We start from the raw sequence: 21,356 nt of genomic DNA on the forward strand, positions 1-21,356 counted from the left end.
GTATAGAATTTGTTCACAATATTGAAATTTGTAAAAGCAGACAGAAATTTGGAAAGGCACAAGAATTGACAAACATCAAAATAAAATTCCATCTAAATTATAAAAAAATTAACAACGTTTTATCTCAACATAATTGTTTCCATATTAACAGGCAACTTCTCAAAAACTTCAACTCAAAATTTAACAAAATTGATAAGACATTCATAAAATAAATGTGAGGTGCAGATTTTGTTGAAAATTATGTTACCTTCAAATTGCTGAAGCTGTACAGTGATATTTAGCTGTAGTTAAAAGCAATCAAAGAATTCTGGAACAGTCCAAATCTGTGCATGTATTGTGGTGCATGTGTTAGTTGTGCAAGGAATTCTTGATGATCAGGGCATAAGATAAAAATAATATCTGTTGTCTAAAAAAATAAAACCTATCAAAACGTTTTTCCTTTTGCTTGATTTGAGAAAGGAGATAAGCTTTGCAGGGAAAACACACCTAGCATCAAGCTGGAAAATGGAAAATATTTGTTTTGGTATTACATGTTCTAAAAATAACTTATTTATAAGCCGGTAATATGCTATTCAATATAAAAGTAACATCAATTTTTATTGTAGTTATGATGATTTGTGTAGTTATGAAGGGGCACAGGGAATAGGGAGTGAAATATTTCTGGGTTGCTCTGGGAGACATTTTTATGAAATTATTTTCCCGCTCACCTTCAACTCACTGTCTACCTGTGTGTCATACAGCCATAACTGCACTTATACCTCCTTCAGATATCCACCAGATTCTCTTTTGCTTAATAATTCCTTCATTTTTTCTCTGTACCTTGAGAGCCCTATATCCACACTTGATCAAATCCTCTTCAAATTCAGGTAACCATTACTTTCTTACCTAGCTTCCATGGGTAATTAGGCCAGCCTCTAAACATCAAAAGCTATAACAGAGTTTAGATCTCATTTATCAGCCAGTTTAACACCAAAGATAATGTCAACAATAGATCCTACCCTTTTGGAAAAAAAAAAGTTTTATTGTTATCCCCTCAAAACGTTTTGTGAATGGTATTAAATTATGTATGCCATGTTTCATTTTTAACATGAAATTGTGTTTGTTGTTCTGTTGAAAAAATTACTTATATCTAACAGCCCAGTTTGTTAGATATGTAGAAGGTTATGTGCCTTCTATTCTTCAAAGGTGGTTTCTTACAAGTTATGGTTGCTGAACTTGTAGTTTCATAATGGTATCGGATGTCGAGTACTGTTCTGCAGTCGTTGTTGCAGTAGCTAGCGTGTCGTCTGTTGCGCAGCCCTTTGACTACTTTCAACTTCACCAATTTAAGAAATAACGCAGTTTCCTAAAAATTAAAAAGTATTTGAGATTATGTAATGCTGAAGAAGTAAACATTTTACCAACTAAATTAACCAACCAATACCAGAAATATCGCAAGATTATGATAAAAAAGATTATTAATTAGACAATAGTAGTATACTGGTCTAGGCCTTGGAGGACCATGACTTTTCTTAGAACCATTGCAGGGGCTTTGAATGGCGATATGCACAGTGATGGGGAATGATTTCAATGCTTCTTTTCCATTGACTGTATTTGTTATAGTTTCAGAAGGTCAAAAGTAAATCAAGATTAATTATATTATTTCTAAACTTTGATTTTCTTAAAAACAACTCTGAAAATCGCTTAACCCTGGTTGGGTGCTTATTTTGAGTAATATTTCCAAGGCTATCGGCTTATTTGCACCACATAGACAGCATTGAGGTGTACAGGAGCTTTGTGCTTATGAAAATAACAGGCCAAACCCTCGTTAAAATTTCTCAAAAACAGCATGAGTAGAAAAGGGACACCTTCCGGTATAAACAGAGAGTTTTGCCCCCCCCCCCCTGTTGGAGCGATCGAGTCCTGGAAATAGGGTGGTGCCCAGTCTTTTCTCCCGTCGACCAATGAGTTGACAGGTCTTTCGATAAATCACTTCGGCACATGACCTCGGGAGTTAGTTGTTAATAGTTGCTGAGTGGAGTAGTATCATACGCACATTTTTCTACACGAATTGCATATAATCTCACAAAATTGATTTTCTTCATCCACCGGCCTAGACTTTACAACAACTTACAAGGTAGAATCCTAGGCCAACGCTTCAATTAAGTTGCAATATATACATTTAATCTAAGGTACATATTTCGGCTGGCGGTTTACTAAAATTACAAACTGTAAAACTCCAGGTACTCCTCTAAATTTACAATAGCGTCTGGACGATTTTTTGCTAAGTCCAACGGCGTACAATGCGACAAAAGCTTTCCCACTAATGAATTGCCCAGATTAACGATCACAACCAAGTTTAATCAAGATATCTAAACTAGATGTCCTGTATTTCATTATGACGCTCGTTCAAGTTCCATACAACTTAAAAAAATCGTTAACTCTCAAACAACCTATTTAAAATTGAAATGATTCGGCACAAGAGCAAATCTTCAGCGTTTCAGAAAAACAATCTTCCTTGAAGCTAAGAATCAGGGATAGAAAATGGATTTCAGTATTATCAAGATTGAAAAAGAATCTTGAAAATTTACGAAGCAAGAAGTAGGCGTTAGTTACTGGCGTATGGTAGAAGCGTTAGTTACAAGCATTAGTTACAATCGTTAGTAACAAGCGTTATTTATGGGCGTTAGTTACAAGCGTTGACCATCAGAATGAACTACAGTCCACACCCAGCGTAAAAAGGTATCAAATTAAAAAATGATTTTGGTTTTTGTCTTCAACAACCGTGTCTTTCTCGAGGTTGGAGAAAACAGATTTCAAGTTGGATTTCATTCTTCCCTAACGTTGTAGATAATGTAGAGGCTCTTGCGCAATCGGCGCGCTTTGCGACTATATTATCAAAACCAGCCTTCATCATACTACTCCTCGCAAAGTTGTGCAAGAGCCTTTAAGCTACAGGCTAACACATGTCATTGCCAATTCATTTTAAGAATATTATCAGTCCCTTCAGCATGGCACGGTCAGTAGACAGAGATTGGTCCACTGTTCAGCATTCTGAAAATCTTATCTCTATGACTCATGGCCAAATTTTCCTACAAAACCTGTTAAAACCTGTTAAAACCAGTTAAAATAGTAAATAATATTATGATCAATTTCATGATTTTTCGTCCGCCCTTTACTTCAATGATGCACGTTGTAAAAGCACTTGTCTTCGTCATAACTAGCGTGACTCCAGCAAGGCTCTATACTTTCGTTAATGCTACTTATCACCAATTTTGTTGGTTACGCCGTACTTTATAAGTGCACAAGACTTCGTTGCTACGAGACCAAATTGGCAGGCTAAGCAAGATTTCCCCGGCCGTCTTTTTGCAACTAAGTCGCAATCGACTAGAAAAAAATCAAATTAATCTACATTCTTTGTTGACAAAGAGCTTAACTTGACGAAGAACAACTTAGATTTGTCAAACGGCAAAATTGAAAAAAAATCCTCCCATAATTTCATGTAAAAATTTTTCACTGTGCTCTTTTAGAGTCACGTGCGTTTGAGACATCCCGTTAGATAATCCAGTTATTGCCTATATAATCATCAACAGACTCAGAAAATTTTTGTAATAAATCCCATCAAAGATCTCAGAACTCCAGCTTCAATACTCTATTCTGTCTGTAAATTATTTAGTATTGTCTTTAGTATGCTAAATCTGAGTTTGCTACTCAACGATGTTGACGAAAAAATTATTGGTTTTTATGAGTATAAACCAAATGTACACAATGCGCAGATACAGGTAGCTTGTGCTCCAGACCAGTGGCGTTGCCAGGTTTAGAAGATTGGAGGGGCAAAGAGGAGTCCGACCGCAGAGGGTCCGGAGATTTTTCCCCGGGAAAATGTTTGCTGACCACACCCTTAAGAATTTGGGAAAATGACCCATTTTGAAAATGCATTTGGAAAAGCTATGGCTTTTTTGGTGGCAATGAATGGCTAATCAAACAGAATAACCGTCATACGTAGCTTCTTGGGGCTGACCCCCATGCTAAAACTGTCTATTGCCTTCGCAATTCCTCTAAATGTATATATTCTTTATTGTGTGAGGCGAGGAAGCGCTACGTATAAAAATTGGTTTTTTCAAAGTTGTAAGCAAATATCTAAAAATGATAAGCAGTATACGTAGATTTTAAACTATGTCCGTTATCCTTGGAGCAAAATCTGCAAAATCCCCGACAAGCTTTAGCATTTCAATGTCTATTTTATCGGGAAATTGAAGAACGTGAAGGACTTTTTTATATAAACACTAAAACGAGGGGAAATTGTAAACCATTCAGTAGAGGCACAGACGAGGGTGTATAATAACAAGATCTCAACATCATTGCTTGAAGGGGGAAGGGGGTCGAACACAATTCTAGTAGATTACTGTGAATAAATGTGTTCTGATTCCATCACTGGTCTCAATATATTTTATGACGGATTGTAGATTAGCGTAAAATTTCAGAATATTTCTTACAGTCGTTCGCTTGCAGTCTTGAAAACTTTTCAATTTTGTCTGAAATGTCAACTCAGCCCCCTCCTCTAAGGTACTGATTTTATTGCAGTTTCGCACTTTTCTCAGACACCAACTTTCTGTGCATTGGGGGCGGCTGCCCCCTCCTTGCTGCGCTACTGCCCCAGACCCCTTACTTGAAAGTAGAGGTTCTAACGTTGTTAATAAGCATATCCAACTGCCATGCTGATCGGTAATGTAATTTAGGCCTATATATAACACTCCATTTTAAAGAAATTATAAAGAAAATTATAATAGAAAACCAAATTTTAGAGCATATGACAACCATTGTGAGTTCGTAGTTATAGAGAATCACAAGAAACCAAAGTCAACTATATAGAATCTTGAAAAACGAAATTGTGTTTGTGGAGCGTAATTTAATGGCGATGTAATATATAATGTTTTAAAAACTTGAATATCGTCTTTTCTCGATCTATGCCCATTAGACGGACGAAACCGATGACGATAAAGCAAGGTATAAATAGCAATTTCACAGCATCTTGAGAAGTAAATGTTAAATTTTCTCCAATTTAGTTGTCGGTCTGTTTTGTTTGACCATACAACTGGAAAATTGAAATTCGAAACTGGTGACATGATTTATTTTTTGCTCTGAATTTTTAATGTTCTTTGATTTAAGAGTTCAAACAGTCTCTTGCTTTGACACTATCAACTTCGTACTTCGTGTATGTGTGACTCAAAAACGATATAACAACTATTAAGTTTGTGCAAATTTTTTATTACTCGGCATTGAATGTTTTTCTATAATTTCTATATCCCAATAACGTCATCTTTATTTATCATCTTTCGGTCTTTTTGTTTAAACTTTTGTCTGTTTTATCTGCAAAAGTTTTCCTGATTTTTTTGTTCATTAAAGTAAAATTTTAGAACTGCACAGATTTTTCTTTAGAACTGCACGTTAAAACACCCTGTCTATCAGTTTCAGTCAGCTCCCTAACTTGTTATATTTCATATTTCAACACGACTCTCTGGGAGAACTTTTCATTTTGACCAAATAGTTTTTCGTATACATTTGTGAGATCGATTTAGGCCTATGAACCGGTAAAATTTAATATTATTTGACAGTGTTACAGCTAAGGGGAATATAATATCTAAAGGATTCAAAATGAAAATGATAGTTGAAAGCACGTAGAATAGAGACACAACTGTAAAAAACAGATACAGAGTCGAGTCGTAGGGTCGATGCTTAATAAGATTCAGTCCGCCACTTTGGCAGTCTTTCCACTAGCCTGGATTAAAACAAAACCGGGTTAAAAGTTATCCGTTTTTGAAGTGAGTCAATGGAAACGGCAATTTTCTTCGACCCGTTTTCAACCCGTTTTTGATCGTGGGAACGTTTAAGCCGGGTTAAATATATTCGGGGTGAAAAGTTGTAAGAGAAATCAGTATTTGCATCAATAATCTTTCAATTTCCATCGTTGTAGGCCAATGGAAGCAACCGCCACATCGAGGATTTTGTTTTTCGATTTCTGGCGCCATCTCAATTCTTAAACGTTGCTGTAGTTGCAAGTGGGTCAGAAGTTATCCAGGTTCGGCGTTTCCATTAACTCGCAGGTGGATCAAAAGATACCCGGGTAAAAACTGACCCTCTCTGTAACCCGTTTTCAAACTTATCCGTTTTTCAAATGGGTTAGTGGGAGCGCAACGCAGAAACGGATAACTTTTAACCCGTTTTTGTTTTAACCCGGGCTAGTGGAAAGGCTGCCTTTATCTTCACTCAAAAACAAACCCCTTTGGATTTTAGAACCAGCAAATCAACCAAGAAGCAAAGAGCGACATGGTAATTCCACAATTTGCAAAAAAACCAAACGCTTGCATTATTCCTAATATCAAAAAAAAAATATTATTTGGCTTTTCCATGAAATTTTGCCACGAAAACCCATTTCAAAAGCCACCCCACGGCGCCTTGGCTTATTCACACCGTGTTTAAAATGTGATATAAGCGAAATGAATAACGTTTATCTACTTCAAAAATTCAAATAAAATCTTGTTATTGTCTGTCCAGTTGAAGGTAATTTTTGATTTGTATTTACCGTACTGATCAAAATTATTAATAGTGTGAAACCACGGGATTCTTAGCCAAACCTAATTAAACCTGAAACCGCATTCTTGCTGTGATGGTTTAAAAACAAGATCTTTTTATCCAATTTCTAAGCCATATGCGTTCCTTTTTTGTCTTATTTTATTCCAATCGAATTCACCCAGGAGCCTTTAGGAATTTCAGATTGATCAGATTTATCCTCAAACAAACTATAAAAAATATTTGCAATCAACGCATATTCCTAAGCACTACGCTTGCAGCATATAATGATGATAAAATTTCAAAAATTGAAAGATCTTGAATTTATTAATCATAAAGATCTTACAGTTTTTGAGTTTAGATTTGGATACACACTTACAAGATATTATTTTTGACAATCCCACCATCGTAAATTTTTTTCCAATGTCAAATATAATATCTCACGATATTTTTAATTTATTACTTTTTATAAGAACATGTTGTTTAAATTTTAAAATTTTTATTAATGTTGCATCACAGTTATAGTTTCAAAATTTAAAACAATATATTAGACTTTACTTTACTTTTTGATACTTTTCCATAATAAACAATTAAGTTATGAATATTTACTAAGAATAAAAGAGCTTTATGATTAGCAAAAACGTTACACGTTTAAAAAAGGTAAATTTGACTGTTAAATAGTAATAGTATGAATTGAATAGTGTAATATTTATATCTACCTGTTTACGATAAATACTAGCATTGTTAGAAAACGTTACGGTGGAGAAGTTATTGCGAATATAAGCGCACATGTAGCAATATAAAGAAGCATAAAAGAGAAGTGAAGATAAACGGATAACGATGTACACAAGCAAAAATGCAAAGCAGGTAGCAATATAGCCAGCTGATCTAGTAAAGATAAGCAAATGGTCTCGACTTGCCAGTGAAAAAACGATGCGATGCAAGAGCGGAAAGCCTCCTTTGACCAGTTTTCAGCAGTCACAATATCGAAACAACTGTAGAAATTATTTTAATATGGCTTGGCACCGAGCCATCTTTTATCAGTATTCAAACCCATTTCAGGCTAAGATCCAGTATTCTGGTCACTGTGAAATAATCTGGAATTATTCATTGTTTTGTTTTGGCAGGTCATTTATCTCTGAGCCCAGCTAACCTCCTAACACGAGGTTTCTGTAGCCAATCGAGGTTGAAAAGCATCTATATTCCAGCTACCACCTTTACACCATCGAAGTTCCTTAGTCTGGATTTTATTCAACATCGTACAATATAGTTCTATGAAACTTTTCGAAGGCTGTTTTGTTTTCATAGCATGTAGTAAAGTTTGTATTGCACGCTGACGAAAATTTATAGATGGAAGCACAGTTTTACAATAATCTGAAGATCGAGGATTCCGTAGCTGTTTTCCATAAAAAACATGCAATGTCAGTAATCAGTAAATCGGTTCGCTTTGAAAAGCTGGTAAGATTTCTTCTAAAGTAAACGCGAAAAGTCTAGTTTTCTCCATAAAAATTTTTCAATCAGACCAAAAATATTATAATTCAAAGTATTTAGTTCTAAATATCAAAAGTTTTTGTAATCTTGAGACAAAATCAAGGATCTGAGCTTCAAAAAGCTATCTGATAATCGAACTGTATCGCATTGTCTTGAAGCAACACTGGCAAAACGAGAGAAAAGTTCACAGAGAAACCAATGCTTTTGAGTCAACTTCTTGTAAAGTCATAATACAATAAAGGCTTTATCCACAAAGTGAGATAAGAAAGAAAAGAAGAAAAAATTTTCCGCAATAACCTTCTCCTCGTTATAAATTTTACATTATTTCTTCTTTTAAACAGCAAAATCGTTAATACGTTCAGGTTTTAAAAGAACAAGGAGTGCCTCAAAATAACATCGAATAAAAGTTTCTTACAAGCCTTCTCACAGGCATCTTAGACTTGAGACCTTATTGTGGGGATGATGTATAAGACAATATATAGACAGGAGCATATTTGAATTCGCCAGTCACTGTCAACGCTTCGCCAATTTCACCAGCCAGTCACTCAAAAATTTTAACAAATGTCATAATGTATCATTGTACCTGGAAACTCTCAGTTGATTCGTTTCAATACTATTTTGCAACACCACTCCAGTGCAATCTTTATACTAAGGAATGTATATTTTGTGGCACGCCCATTTTGTCTAAGTTTATCTGCATTGTTTTATCTGATTTTAACATGTTCTATCTTCGTTGCGTAATTATACATTTAGCGTTCTAATAGTGAACGAGCACCTACTTTTTAAATAATGCTATTTACGATGCATTATGCATTACCCTGTTTTGATAGATATATAAATGCTAGCGAAATCAAAATATTATCTAGAAGTAACAAAAAAATATAATGACAAAGCCCCTCAAACATGAATTATTGTATACAATCGAATATTTCTATCATTTCTTGGGTACCAAAATTCTTTGATTTAGAGTTTTGTTTCCCGAACTTCGCATTCGTAGATCGCTCACTTTAAATGATAATTTATGGGAATATAAATACTTTTTTGTCTTTTCAGGGCATAACCATTAAAATAAACAAGAAAATTACCTTTAAAAGATTTTTTCCTTGGCTTCTGCACGGTCTCAACAATGATGATTAACCTTTTTTGCCAGAAACGACCCTATAGCTGGAAAAATCGCCCTAATCTTGCTGGGAACTTCTTAATGCCTCTTGCCAAAGAATTTGCCCCGGGATAGAAATTATTAACGAGTAATCTTTATTACGATTATTACATGAGAGAGCACCGATCGGACTTTCTCTCTCCCTTATGTCGTGAATAACAAGAGCACATTACTCGCTTACTACCGGTTTTCTTCTTAGAGGCAACAGATTTTGCAGAATTATCGCCAGTCGGTGACACGGACACAGCCTTGCTTTCAGGCTGCTCAGTCGTATCAAAAACTATTTCATCGTAATCTATCTTACCCCCGTCCTTTTCCGCAATTTTGCTCTGCAGCCTTTGCTTCACCTCCTCAGTTTTTGATGGTTGCCTGCTATTTTCCGTGCCATTTACCTCCTTTTCATCTGGAACGCCATCTTCCGTACTGACCTCGTTCTCAGGACATTCATGCATTTGTAATCCATTGAGACCTGGCGAATTCTTAACTTCACTTACAGCTGAAGAATTGAGGCTTCCGTTGCTGCTTTGGCTTCCGTTAGGTAACTTCTGTATTCCTACAAATCCTTGCAAGGCGGAATTCACTTTTTCTACATCTTCTTTAACTTGGTCATTATCCGAGGTAACAGTATTTCCAATGTCTACAAAATTTTCAGAATCGTCTTCTTTACTAAGCAACTTTTCGGATGAATTCTCGCACACGGCTTCACTTTCAACTTTAATCTCGATATCCTCAACTTCAACTGATCCCTTAGATCTGTGCAATTCCTCATTTTCATCTGTTTCGCCATTGCAAACGGGCAAAATGTTCGCCACGTCGTCAATTCCGTTTACTTCTTTGGCTGATGCATTGTCCTGATTAGTGTTAACAACGCTACTCTCCTCCTCTGTAGTTATAGGTGTATTCTCGTTCGCTTGTGCCTCATCTCTAGGGCTGTTCGTGGCTGATGCTGTATTTGAACCCTTCTCGGTGGCCTCCTCAGTAACACTGTTTAAAGATCTCATATCTTCATTGAGTGTACCTTTTTGCGCATGCATGTCTGAATTTGCACTCGCAGATCTGCTTCTGGTCTTGACGTTTTCGTTAATTGATTCAACAGAGCTGTCTGATTTTCTCAGAGTGGCTGTAAATAGAAAGGAGACGTCAGCGCTCTTCAAAAATCTAGCAAAATAACACAACACGAAGAAGAATCAGGTTTGGCTTCCAAAAGCAGCTCGATAACAAATGCTACAAAAACATTCTGTCCATAAAAATACAGGACAAATTAAGGCCAGCAAAACATTTAAAGAAAAATTTTGGCAAACAATTTATCAACTGAAAATCTCAAGGACTGTAACCAAGATATCTCGAAGACTTAAAATGGAAGTCACTCTTACAGAGAAGAAAAGAACACAAGTCAATATGAAATGCAAAATCATGAAGAAGACATACACAAAGAGCTAGCGAATAAACTTGCACGTCGAATTGACATCTTGGCTCTTTCACGTGATAACTTTCTACTTTGCTCTGTGAGGGTAACCACAGGTGAAGCAGGTTTTGATACTTTACGTTTCTTTAATGGGAAACCATTTCTTATTTCATCCATCAGTTTATCAACAATACACGTCTCCTCCAATTCAAGTTGCTTTGGTTTCTTCGACTTGACTTTCCCGCCAGGGCCATTTTGTTTTCCCTCCATTTCTTTCTTTTTGCGTTCCCTTTCAATTTTTTTTGCTTCCTGAATTCTAAATTGCTCATTTTCCTATGAAACAACGCAGTATCTTCAATATACATAGGAATGTGTTAGGTTAGAGTAGGGAAGGAGTATAGGTACTGTAGAAAAATAGTTTTCTTGCACCTTGTGCACCAGCGCTCAGCTCATATTTGTGAGTTAAATAAAAGACACCAATATATTTTATTTTATTGTCCTATAAAATTTTCTACAGATACGTAGCAGTTTTACAAAACTATCAAAGCGCAGAAATGCTCTTCTAGAAATAAACCCACTCAAAATTAGGTCATCAGGAGTTGCCATAATTTGCAACGCAAAGCTGCCGGCGTAACAGAGTTATCATTTGGACGGTAAGAGGAGTAGCAGGATCATCGTTGTTCTCTGTGTAGCTTTATTGGTTTAGAACCAGTTAATAAACCATCCAAGATATGCGGCTAGTCTCACTCATGGGGGTAGACTGCGTTAGGCCTTCACCCTCACAGCCTTGAGTAAGAGATAAGCCCCATAGAGAAAATAAAGGGTCACAGAACACTTGAGTATACGTCATATCAGAAATCTTGTGCATCATGAGATAAAGCGAAGCAGCAGTTGAGCAACGTACCTTCTTTGCTGTATTAATGTTATCACAAAATTGTTTGAATACCAAGAACACCTCTTCAAGCTTGAACTTCTTCACGTCTTCACACAAATAATTGGCGAACTTGGTTTCCAATTTTCGAATTTCTTTCAGACTCTCTTCGAAAGCCTCGACGTCTTTTAAAGCTTCCTAAAATAAACAAAATAAAGCAATGCAAAAATTAGTCAGTTTTTACGAAAATTATCAGTTTTATCTTATTCATTACCGTCATCACGCACAATTACCTAAAGAGGAAATATTGCATTTCATACTGTACCGATCTTCAAAAGTGACATATTTCAAATTCAGGTATTAAAGGGACCAGGTATGCGGTTGGGTGTTGTCATTTCGTAAATGCTGCTGTTCGATTCCCTGGATTTAATAATATTTCGACTACAAGAGATCAGCAGCGCTTAGGGCAGAAACATAACCAAAAATTCTAGGACGTGCGCATATTATGGTGCTATTCTAGGGGCAAAAGACAAACTACCTACCTCAACGACAAACTACCTACCTCAACTGTTGATTCAAATTGGTCCTGTATATCTTGATCCGCTTTCTTCAAGCCATTCTGAAGCTTGGCAACACTGTTTCGTAGCAGTTTAACCTCGCCTTCCAGATAATCCACCGTCACTCTAGAAATCAGTCATTTAAAGCTTGGAAAACATCACATTTCATCAACGATGTTATAAAGATAGATTTCTCTTCTTTAATCTATATGGAAGTAACCTACATGTTTTTTTATTAAAAGGTCTTCGTAGGCTTACAGAAATACTATCCATGTGAAAAGCTTGTATATAGATAATTTTGTATTATAATATAAAGATATCAAAAGTTCTATCAATGGAAACAATACGAGTAGAATTATTTGAAAGAAAATTTCTAAAATGAGTATTATTAGCTCTATTTGATTGCCAAACTCAGTTTTTAAGGGTAGCCAGCAAGTTGCTTAAACTTTTTTGTATTCTATTGACAAACATTTGAAGTTAGAAATAACATGTGTACTTATAAATACTCCAATAGAACGCTATGAAAAAAGAAGAATTGATCTGATTTGATCTGATACAAAAATTTAAAAGGTATTTATAGGGGCCAAGGCAAAGATTTCGATGTTGATAACTAGCACATGCTTGTAATGATGTGACATCCCTAACATTTATTTTTTTGTACGTTCTCCGACTATATGTTAGATAAAATTATTATTATATCCTTAATAACGGTGTGGTGCCAGTAGGCATAGTTTTCTTCTCTATGTAGACGAAAAATTATACAATAATGACAACTGAACAAGGTTCTACAACAAAAAAGGCTTCCCTAAGAAGGTAATGGGTAGGTAAGAAGGTAATCACAATGCACATAGCAAACAACAGTACATGACAATGTTTGCTCCTCTCAAGCTTGTTCTAAGTTGACAAAATTTATGTACAAATACATATATATAAATATATTAATTTATGTACAAATACAAAGAAAATATACTAAATTTAAGGATCGCGACGTACTTGCAAGCTTGATCAATGTCAGGTACAGTTTCTGGGAATTTCAAGAGAGCCTTCTTTTCTGTTTCGATAGCCTGTTAACGATCAAAAATCCAAAAGATACAAAATGACGTCATTCAATGGCTTATCGACTCAATGAATGCTAATTTCTAACATGTCTCAAGCAAAGTAGATCATTAAAAAAGCTAAGCTTTTCATAAATTCTATAATTCTGCTGAAAAATTATTAACCTTTGAGTAAGGAGAGGTGGAAAATAATTTCTAAGCAGTTTACCTGAACAATAAAATGCATGAGATTCATCCGAGGTTTATTTGCTCTTGTGTCTGTTAACTTCAACAACGAACTGATTTTGAAGGCCTGTGCATTGCCAGCATGAGAGCCCTAAAACACAAAAGTATTAAAACAACGTTAATGTTTCATTCAGCTCCTCTGAAATTAAGACAGAAACCTGTACATTTGGTGGGTATGTAGTTATTCATTAGAAAAAAGTTACATTTTTAATTCAAAAATCATCTTAATTCAACTTAGATAATACTGGGCAAATATTACTTATCTTCAACTTCAAACGCAAATAAATTTTTCAAAAGAATAAAAAGCCAAGCAAAGAGCAAATATTATAAACGCATTTGCTCTTTATTCTTCAAATTTTTCCAAAGAATAAAAAGCCAAGCAAAGAGCAAATATTATAAACGCATTTGCTCTTTATTCTTCAAATTTTTCAAAAGAAGAAAAAGCTAAGCAAAGAGCAAATATTAAAAACGCATTTGCTCTTATAAACGCATCGATATCGAATTGGATATCATAGTGCAATGCCATTTGATTCTCATATCAAACATCAAATGTAAATAAAAGTAGGTAAACATACATAATTGAGAAAATTTCCAACTTTAAGAATTAGATTCAACAGTTCTGGAAGAAGCTCAGAATGCAATAGATCTAAAAAATAAAGGTACATACATTTTTAAAAGATAAAAAAGTGGCTTACAACTCTCGATCATGAAAACATGCGAAGAAACTGAAGTGGATGCGAAGAACATAAAAGAATTCACGGTGTTAATAAAATGATTGGTTTTAAACACACCGCATAGTTTAGTTCAGTTACTCGACTGTAACATACCAACTAGCAACACATATCAAGGCTAGAAAAAGTTGATAGCGAATCGAAAGCAACAACCAACCTGTAATCGTCTTTTTCAACACTTTAATCCGTGGTGAAAGTGCCTCTTTGTGCGAAGCAAATTCATCTTTGAAAATCATACAGTCTATTCTTAGTTCATACCTGGAAGAAAAATATCTCAGTTATTGACTCGTGAAAATTACAGTTAACTTGAGTCCTAAAAGCTTTCATCTCTTCATTCGCGAAGGCAGAGCTGTTTAGGTGTTTCGAGCTAGACAGTTGCCACTTTGAGTTTCAAGCTAAATGATGGGACCTCTGACTGCTGGACAAGGGTGTGAAAAATGAACTACTGTCATTATTCGAAAAAGTGAAATCATATATTGCTATCCATTCAACGAAGTGCCAAAAGCGGATAATTTTCTGCGGCATACAAAAATTGTTTTTTTCTTGACACTCCTCAGGGTAAGAAACAACGGGATAGGATAAAAAACTAAGCACAAAATATGCTGGGGTAATGTACAAATGGTTGAAGAGGGTACATTATAAAAGGTCTTTCTGTTGGCACAAATCCAGTTATTGTGTTTTAATCTTATAAGACCCCCAGTCACTATTTAAAAAAGGCCTTGTTTGCCAATTGTAAAAGAACTATTAAAAAAGGTCTTGTTTGCCAAATTTGTTTTCAATTTCAAAATCCTTTTTGCAGTAAATTTTTGGCGCACTTGGTTCTCGTGATAATGTTGTTTCATGACCCAATCACATTTGGCTTGAGGATTGCTTCTTTTAATAAACGAGATCGGTATTCTCTTTCAGGTGCAACATTTGCTTTATATTCGTTGAAGTATACTCTTGGCAGGCTATCCAAAGAGTGGGGCACTCTAGATATGGAGCTCGATATCTGCATGAACATTTATCATTGGTAAGCTATTTATCTTCAGAACAAAAATATTGCAGCGAGGAAAACATTTAAAACTGTAACAAGAATATCCGTTTAGGGTAATCGTCTCTAAATACTAAGCCCTAACCTAGCCTCAACTCTACTAAAAATCTGCTCGCTGCTATCCTTATACACTTTCAAAATTAATACCCTTAATGAAATGTTCGAAAAATACCTTTTCACTGCTATGAGACCCATGAGAAATAACTCCGCTGCACCGAGCTTGCTTTTGTCACCATCAAATGATTTGAATGTTTCGATCTGTAAGAAAACAATTCAGGATTGTGAATAGCTTTAACAATTTAATCATGCATTTCATTTAAGCATAGTGCCACCTATAAATACCAACTTGCAATTTTTTCAGGGGCAGCTTAAAATTCGAGAAGAAAATACTTTTATCCAAATGATTCGATTTGGAATTAACATTTGACATGTAAATGCATGAAAAAACTTTTGATGAGAAAAATGTTGACTGCCAAAATTTCAAATTTTCACAATAATTTTGAATTTTTTAATCTTCTAGTTTTCTAAATAGAGAAAATATAGGGCCTTGCTATTCCCTGAAATAATGCTTTGTATAATGTGACCAAGGTTGGTTGATCCCCTTCCGAATAATGCCCTAAATGGGTGCAGGGAGGCGAGCAATCATGCACCTCCGACATTGGCCAGGATTAGAGCCTTAAAAGAAGCAAGAGTATTCGGAAACCTTCAGAATTTTACATTTGTTTTTAAACTTTTACAGTTGTCCTGCCTGAATTTCATACTTGCTGATTTCCAGAAAAATCTGGCTAAAATTTCGAAATGTCGATCCTAGTAAAAGAAACTTTGGAAATGTTGAGTCAAAATGTTAAACAGAAGCCCATATTTACCTCGCTGCTATCCGGAAGCATCTTCTTGAGACATTTCAAACGATCGATCTCAAATTCTTTGTTGTTTCCTTCTTTAATCAAGTTCAGGATATACTCAGTAGGCCTAAAGTTAAAACAGAAAGTCACTAAATTTGGCTAGCATTAATATTACATTGTAATTTTGACCGAATATGGACTATAGCATTCGCAGATACAATTCAACGAGAAAGGACATTTTAAACAAAAAATGAATTTTCTATCCTTTATAATGATCAAGAATTGAGATTTTCTTGTACATGAGGAAACAAATTTATATATTTTATAGCTGATTAAACAAAAACTTATGGACAGGCTTTAGAAATATAGCTTTACTTCTGCGGATAGTTCAAATGACGACAACATGCTAAAATTATAGTTGCGGTGAATTATGGGACCTCCAATGTGAGTTTTGTTATGTCGCTTTTCTGTGATTGGACTGACGACTTTGTCTGCAGGTTGGTTTTGAGGCTTTTAGAGCTTATTTTACTGAGAAAGACAAACAGTAAACTAAAGCACGATTGAAACAAACCGCTTGAACTGCTTCAGAAAAATATTCACGTTCAAGCTTCTTTTCTGATCGAGTAGCGAAATCTAAAAGAAAGGACAATATTTGAATGAAACAACACATCGAAGATACAATCAAAGATTTAATAAATAAAAGAAGCAACCATGATCAGCAAATGACCGTGCAGTATCGATGAAAACATTAATCAGAAAAGTAGTTTGGTGACTTGAAATTGTTTTGAATTAATTTAATTTGGAATTTTAAATCTAATTGACCAGAACGCTTTATATAGGAAAGAGAAAAACAACGATGTTTACGACACCAAACCATCTTCATAATCAGACATGAAGAGGCCTCGTTCGTTCAAAAAAATGCTTGAATTAGCTGGGTTTTATTACAAAAAATAAATGATAACTTGATTTTTTGCAAAATCTGTTTTAATTATTCTCAAAGTAAACTTAGAAATTGGGATTGCATAAAATAGAATTTTGAATAAAATTTATATTGAACCAAACTTTACGCATACATTTTGTTAACTGCTGTAGTACTGAAAAGTTCCCCTCCCAGACTATTTTCCTAGAGAACTTAGTTTCGCACCTCTTTTGGTACAGCCTTTTTCTCTTCTGCTTTAGCTTTCTTTTCTGCCACTTTCTGCTTAAAGAGTTCCTCTCCGATTTGGAAGTTAGGAAGAACACCATCTATTTCGCCAACTTTTTCCCAAATACTCGAAGACCTTTGGAGCATTGGCGGTGGAATCTTATTCCATTGCAATTTTTTCATTTTTGATTTTGGGGCTACTGGTGGGGCGACTTTTGAGTAAACTGGCGCATGAGCTACAGCAAATCCCATTGGCGGTGGAGGGGGGCCACCCCCCAATGGTGGCGGAGGGGGTGCACCACCCATTGGTGGTGGCGGAGGGGGTGCACCACCCATCGGTGGTAGCGGTGGTGGGGGGCCTCCTCCAAACATTGGAGGCGGTGGCGGTGGTGGAGGGCCTCCTCCCATCATTGGAGGTGGTGGTGGTGGTGGTGGAGGGCCTCCTCCCATCATTGGCAAGGGAGGTGGTGGTGGTGGGCCACCTACCATCATTGGAGGTGGCGGTGGTGGCGGTGGTGGAGGGGCTCCTCCCATCAAAGGGAGTGGTGGAGGGGGCGGAGGAGGGGGAGGCGGTTCTCCTCCCATACCAGGCACAGGTGGAGGTGGGGGTGGCGGCGGCGGTGCATGTGCAGTAATCTTTTGCAGCTCATCTACTGTCTTCTTTTTTTCCTCTCCTAGTTCATTTGTATCCACTTGTGTTGACACTGTACTCATACTTCGTTGAATAACAGCAGGTTTCGTTGGAGCTTGAGTCTCCATACTTTTCTGCTCTGTTTGTACCTCAACCGTGTTTGATTTCGGTGTAACTTCAGCTGATTTGATTTTTTCTAATTCCTTTTCCTCTGTCGTTATTACAAGTTTGCGCGTGACATCTTCCAGCGTTTGCCAAACATTTTCGATCATTGGGTTTTCATTGTCAATAGCAAGCAAAGATTGCAATATACAGGTCAGGTTTGTCAGATGAGGCTTATCAGCGACCTACGAAAAAGAAATTTTCGTTAGATGGTTACTCCTCAAGCTCCTTTATCTCCCGTTACGTAGCGGTAAGGGCACATGACGTCAACCTGCAAGACCTGTGGCTCAAATTCTTTCCCTGAGAAAGCTTAAGCTTGAAGGCAACAGCAGTTACACCCAAACTGAATCTTGAGCTACTGATAAGAGGCTACGAACGGAGGAACGTGCCCCCTTGCCCCCATGGTCTTCAAAACTTTGAATAGTAGTCTCCTCCCTATTTTAACAAATAGTTACTCTTCCTACTTGTCACTCCAACGTTACAATGCTTCTTACTATCACAATTTCAAAATTCTATAACAAATGCCCCTTACTATCACAATCAATCGGTAGAAAATGCATGACTTGCGTGACCTAAATTCGTTAGATGTATTACTTTACACTCTACCACTGCCACTTGATTAACTGGCTTGATATTTGCCTTGCACAAGGAGTTACAAAACAGCGCCAAAAAAGTATTTATACATGTAGTTAACAATATTTCTAGACAGATTATCGAAAAATTTTAGACAATGCCAAAGCCAAACGTAGGTTGTTAGCCTCCCTAAATAATACTTTCCTATGCTATTTCACAGTATGCTAAAAATGAACAACAGCGAATAACAACCGCTATTAAAGAACAGCTGCTGTTGGGATTATTCAGATCGCAAGAATGAATTCATTCAAGGTATTGTTTCAATGAAGAGCTTTGCAAAGTTTCCCAACATCTCAGAGAGGCACTGTATAGAAAAATAGGACTTCAAGCAAGGATGACGTAAGTCCACATTGTTGGCGAATTAGAATAGAACAGCAGTAGAATCATCACAACTCCATAGGGTTTAAATCCATAAATCAGACACCAATTCAAGCCTCAAAGTACTGTTCTTATAACCCTTTCAGTGCAGTGCAGTTGCTTTTAACTAAGAACCAAACGACTGATGTTTCATGTTATTTTTGCTATCAGTACAAGCTTGTTTATATTGTATCTAAATAACTGTATGAGCATTTCATACACTTTTTGTGGAAATCCTATTAGTTTATCAGAAAACCTGTAAAAATCGTTCTATTTAGGAGAAATTTTGGTTGTTATGATACATAGGCCAAGTCCTTTTTTTTACTTCTTTGTCCCCTATTACGCTAGCACAAATAAACATCCCAGGGAACCGAAAGGCTTTTAATAGAAGGCATAGAGCTCATTACTGTAAAAGAGATTAGAATAAATTATAAAGTCAAGTTATATTAAAAGTTTTTATATTTTCACGTCTGCATTGCATCAACGACATATCAACTCTTTTCAATACCTCTCTCCTTTTACAATACCTCTCTCCTTTCAAAGTCAATCCATCAAAGTGCCAAAATTTCTTTAACAATCTGCGGTAAAAAGGGTGACCGTGCAGGTATTTTTCTATTTTCTAAATCATATGATCTGTAGGCTCTTCAAACCCATAACCTCTTCCTATTCCCATTTATGAATACAAAAAGTGCTAGACAAGGCTTACCTCTAGAAACAAGGCATTGAAAACTTGCATTGGATTGTTGAGGTCCACACCACCCTCACAAGTCAGCTCTTCTTCATCCTGCATTCTCTGCTCCTCAAAAACATCGAGTTGCACGAACAGATCAGCATCATCCACGTCAGATTGGCTGAAATACAGATTGGGAAAGGTGGCCTAATTTCATATTGTTAAGATTGAGTTTATGTAAGTTTGAGTTGTAAAAAAAGGAATCTAAAAACGTACTTATCAGGTCATGTTAACTTAGCAGAACACACAACATTTAAAAATAAAATAAATCAAACATATTGCCCATAAAGGAAAGAAGCGGATTAAAGAATCCACAAAAAAAGGAAATCATAATAACAATCAAGACGAAATAACTTACTGAAGCTTCGTCAAAATATCCAACAGCCCAAGTCCTACGAAAAAAAAGTATGTAAAACCTTGTCCATTTCTTTGGAATAATTTTTTTTGTCGTACAGCCTAGGTGACTGTTAGTAAGGTTGTTGAAATAAAAAATTTCAACTATTACACGCGAGGCACGCTTCTTTTCACTGTTCTTATGAGGAAGGCTTTGAGCGGGTAATCTAATTGGCAACTGGAAAGACGATAACCAATCCTGACTTTGCTGGCAAAGATGCTTGCTTACCCTTATAAGAATGTGTATATTTTGGCAAAGACTATGGTTCGCTATGTATCTTTCTTAAGTATAATGTATGAAAACTGAAACAATATAAAAATCTAACTAATCTAGCGTGAAGTCTCATGTTGCTACTATCTTCCAGTGACATTTATTTTCAGCTCCAGACCAAAATTACAAATTTAGCCTCGACAAAAACACAGAATAGAGGTCTCTTTTCTGTGAAAAACAAATATGGAGTTATTTATAATCTTTTATCAGTTCTTAAATTTAGTCTCACAACTTCACATTCAAAACAACGAACTTTTGATTTACTTTTTGAATTTTGATGTTCATATAATATTTTGGAATAATTGATAAACTTTGATGTACGTCCTGGTTCATGTTTCATGTCGTTAAAGTTTCCAGTAACATCCAAATATAAGTCTCAACCTTGTTTTCATACAAAGTCAACCTTGAGTTTCAGCCAAGTAGGTAAGAACAAAGAGAAGTTTGGGTTCCAAAAGCTCTTTAATTAGATATACCTGGATAAAATCCGTGTCTCGTTCTACAATAACAGCCGCTGCAGGCAGAATAGTTTTCACTGTGCCGCTGGGACCGCAACCACGAAAAAAGTTGAGCGCTGCCCGCAGTTGCCCATGCCATTTGTAAGACACATTAGAATCTTTCGGGCAATCCGCCGCTTATGGGAATCCTTTTTCACAAAAAGGCTTTAAAAACTGACAAATTTGGTCGCTATCATTTAACATCTCCATTATTTAGGCACCACAGGCTTTATCCCCATCCCCCACTGCAAAAAGTACAAAATACCTTTCAACCCCCCCCCCCACATCTTTAGATCCCCCCGCCACTTTTCTCAACGCTCTGTGGTGCCTGATACCGTGTTTTCTGGATATTGCAAGGAAGTTTAAAAGTCAAGGTAAATAAATCAGTGAATCTAGACCAACTTACCAATAAATTCATTTCTCATGCGAACTCTATCATCAAAGTCAAGGGTTGTGAGAAGAATAGCATTGACAAAAGAGAGACATGTTGTCTGGTACTGTGTAAGATCCGAGTCTTTCAGCTCATTCATGATAAGACTAAACCGAAATCGTTGCCCTTTTTGGACCTAAAAAAAAAAAGAATGGGAAGATTTTTATAAAATATAGCTTTTACTTTATCAGGA

The 21,356-nt window shown here is 36.1% G+C and overlaps 1 protein-coding gene across 7 annotated transcripts in view; it reads right to left on the reverse strand.

The window, feature by feature from the left end:
* Positions 1-65: 65 nt before the first annotated feature.
* Positions 66-21,356, reverse strand: part of LOC135686905 (inverted formin-2) — a 40,436-nt gene continuing 19,145 nt past the window's right edge. For 5 of the 7 annotated variants that reach the window (XM_089108971.1, XM_089108974.1, XM_089108972.1 and 2 more), the window contains 15 exons: positions 21,140-21,299; positions 19,934-19,967; positions 19,552-19,696; positions 17,063-18,040; positions 16,490-16,551; positions 15,943-16,045; positions 15,249-15,334; positions 14,201-14,301; positions 13,888-13,958; positions 13,296-13,403; positions 13,026-13,096; positions 12,038-12,158; positions 11,509-11,673; positions 10,628-10,937; positions 8,652-10,319 (listed from right to left, as the gene is read on the reverse strand). In XM_089108971.1, the coding sequence (XP_088965097.1) occupies positions 9,307-10,319; positions 10,628-10,937; positions 11,509-11,673; positions 12,038-12,158; positions 13,026-13,096; positions 13,296-13,403; positions 13,888-13,958; positions 14,201-14,301; positions 15,249-15,334; positions 15,943-16,045; positions 16,490-16,551; positions 17,063-18,040; positions 19,552-19,696; positions 19,934-19,967; positions 21,140-21,299 (3,528 nt within the window). In that variant the 3' untranslated portion in view covers positions 8,652-9,306. Of the gene's footprint in view, positions 1,346-7,469; positions 10,320-10,627; positions 10,938-11,508; positions 11,674-12,037; positions 12,159-13,025; positions 13,097-13,295; positions 13,404-13,887; positions 13,959-14,200; positions 14,302-15,248; positions 15,335-15,942; positions 16,046-16,489; positions 16,552-17,062; positions 18,041-19,551; positions 19,697-19,933; positions 19,968-21,139; positions 21,300-21,356 lie in introns of those variants that run through there. The other 2 variants (XR_016143832.1, XM_089108976.1) reach the window with 2 other exon arrangements.

This window comes from Rhopilema esculentum, chromosome 6, assembly GCF_057945365.1.
Source record: "Rhopilema esculentum isolate cy_ngs chromosome 6, ASM5794536v1, whole genome shotgun sequence".
In the NCBI taxonomy this organism is placed as follows: domain Eukaryota; kingdom Metazoa; phylum Cnidaria; class Scyphozoa; order Rhizostomeae; family Rhizostomatidae; genus Rhopilema; species Rhopilema esculentum.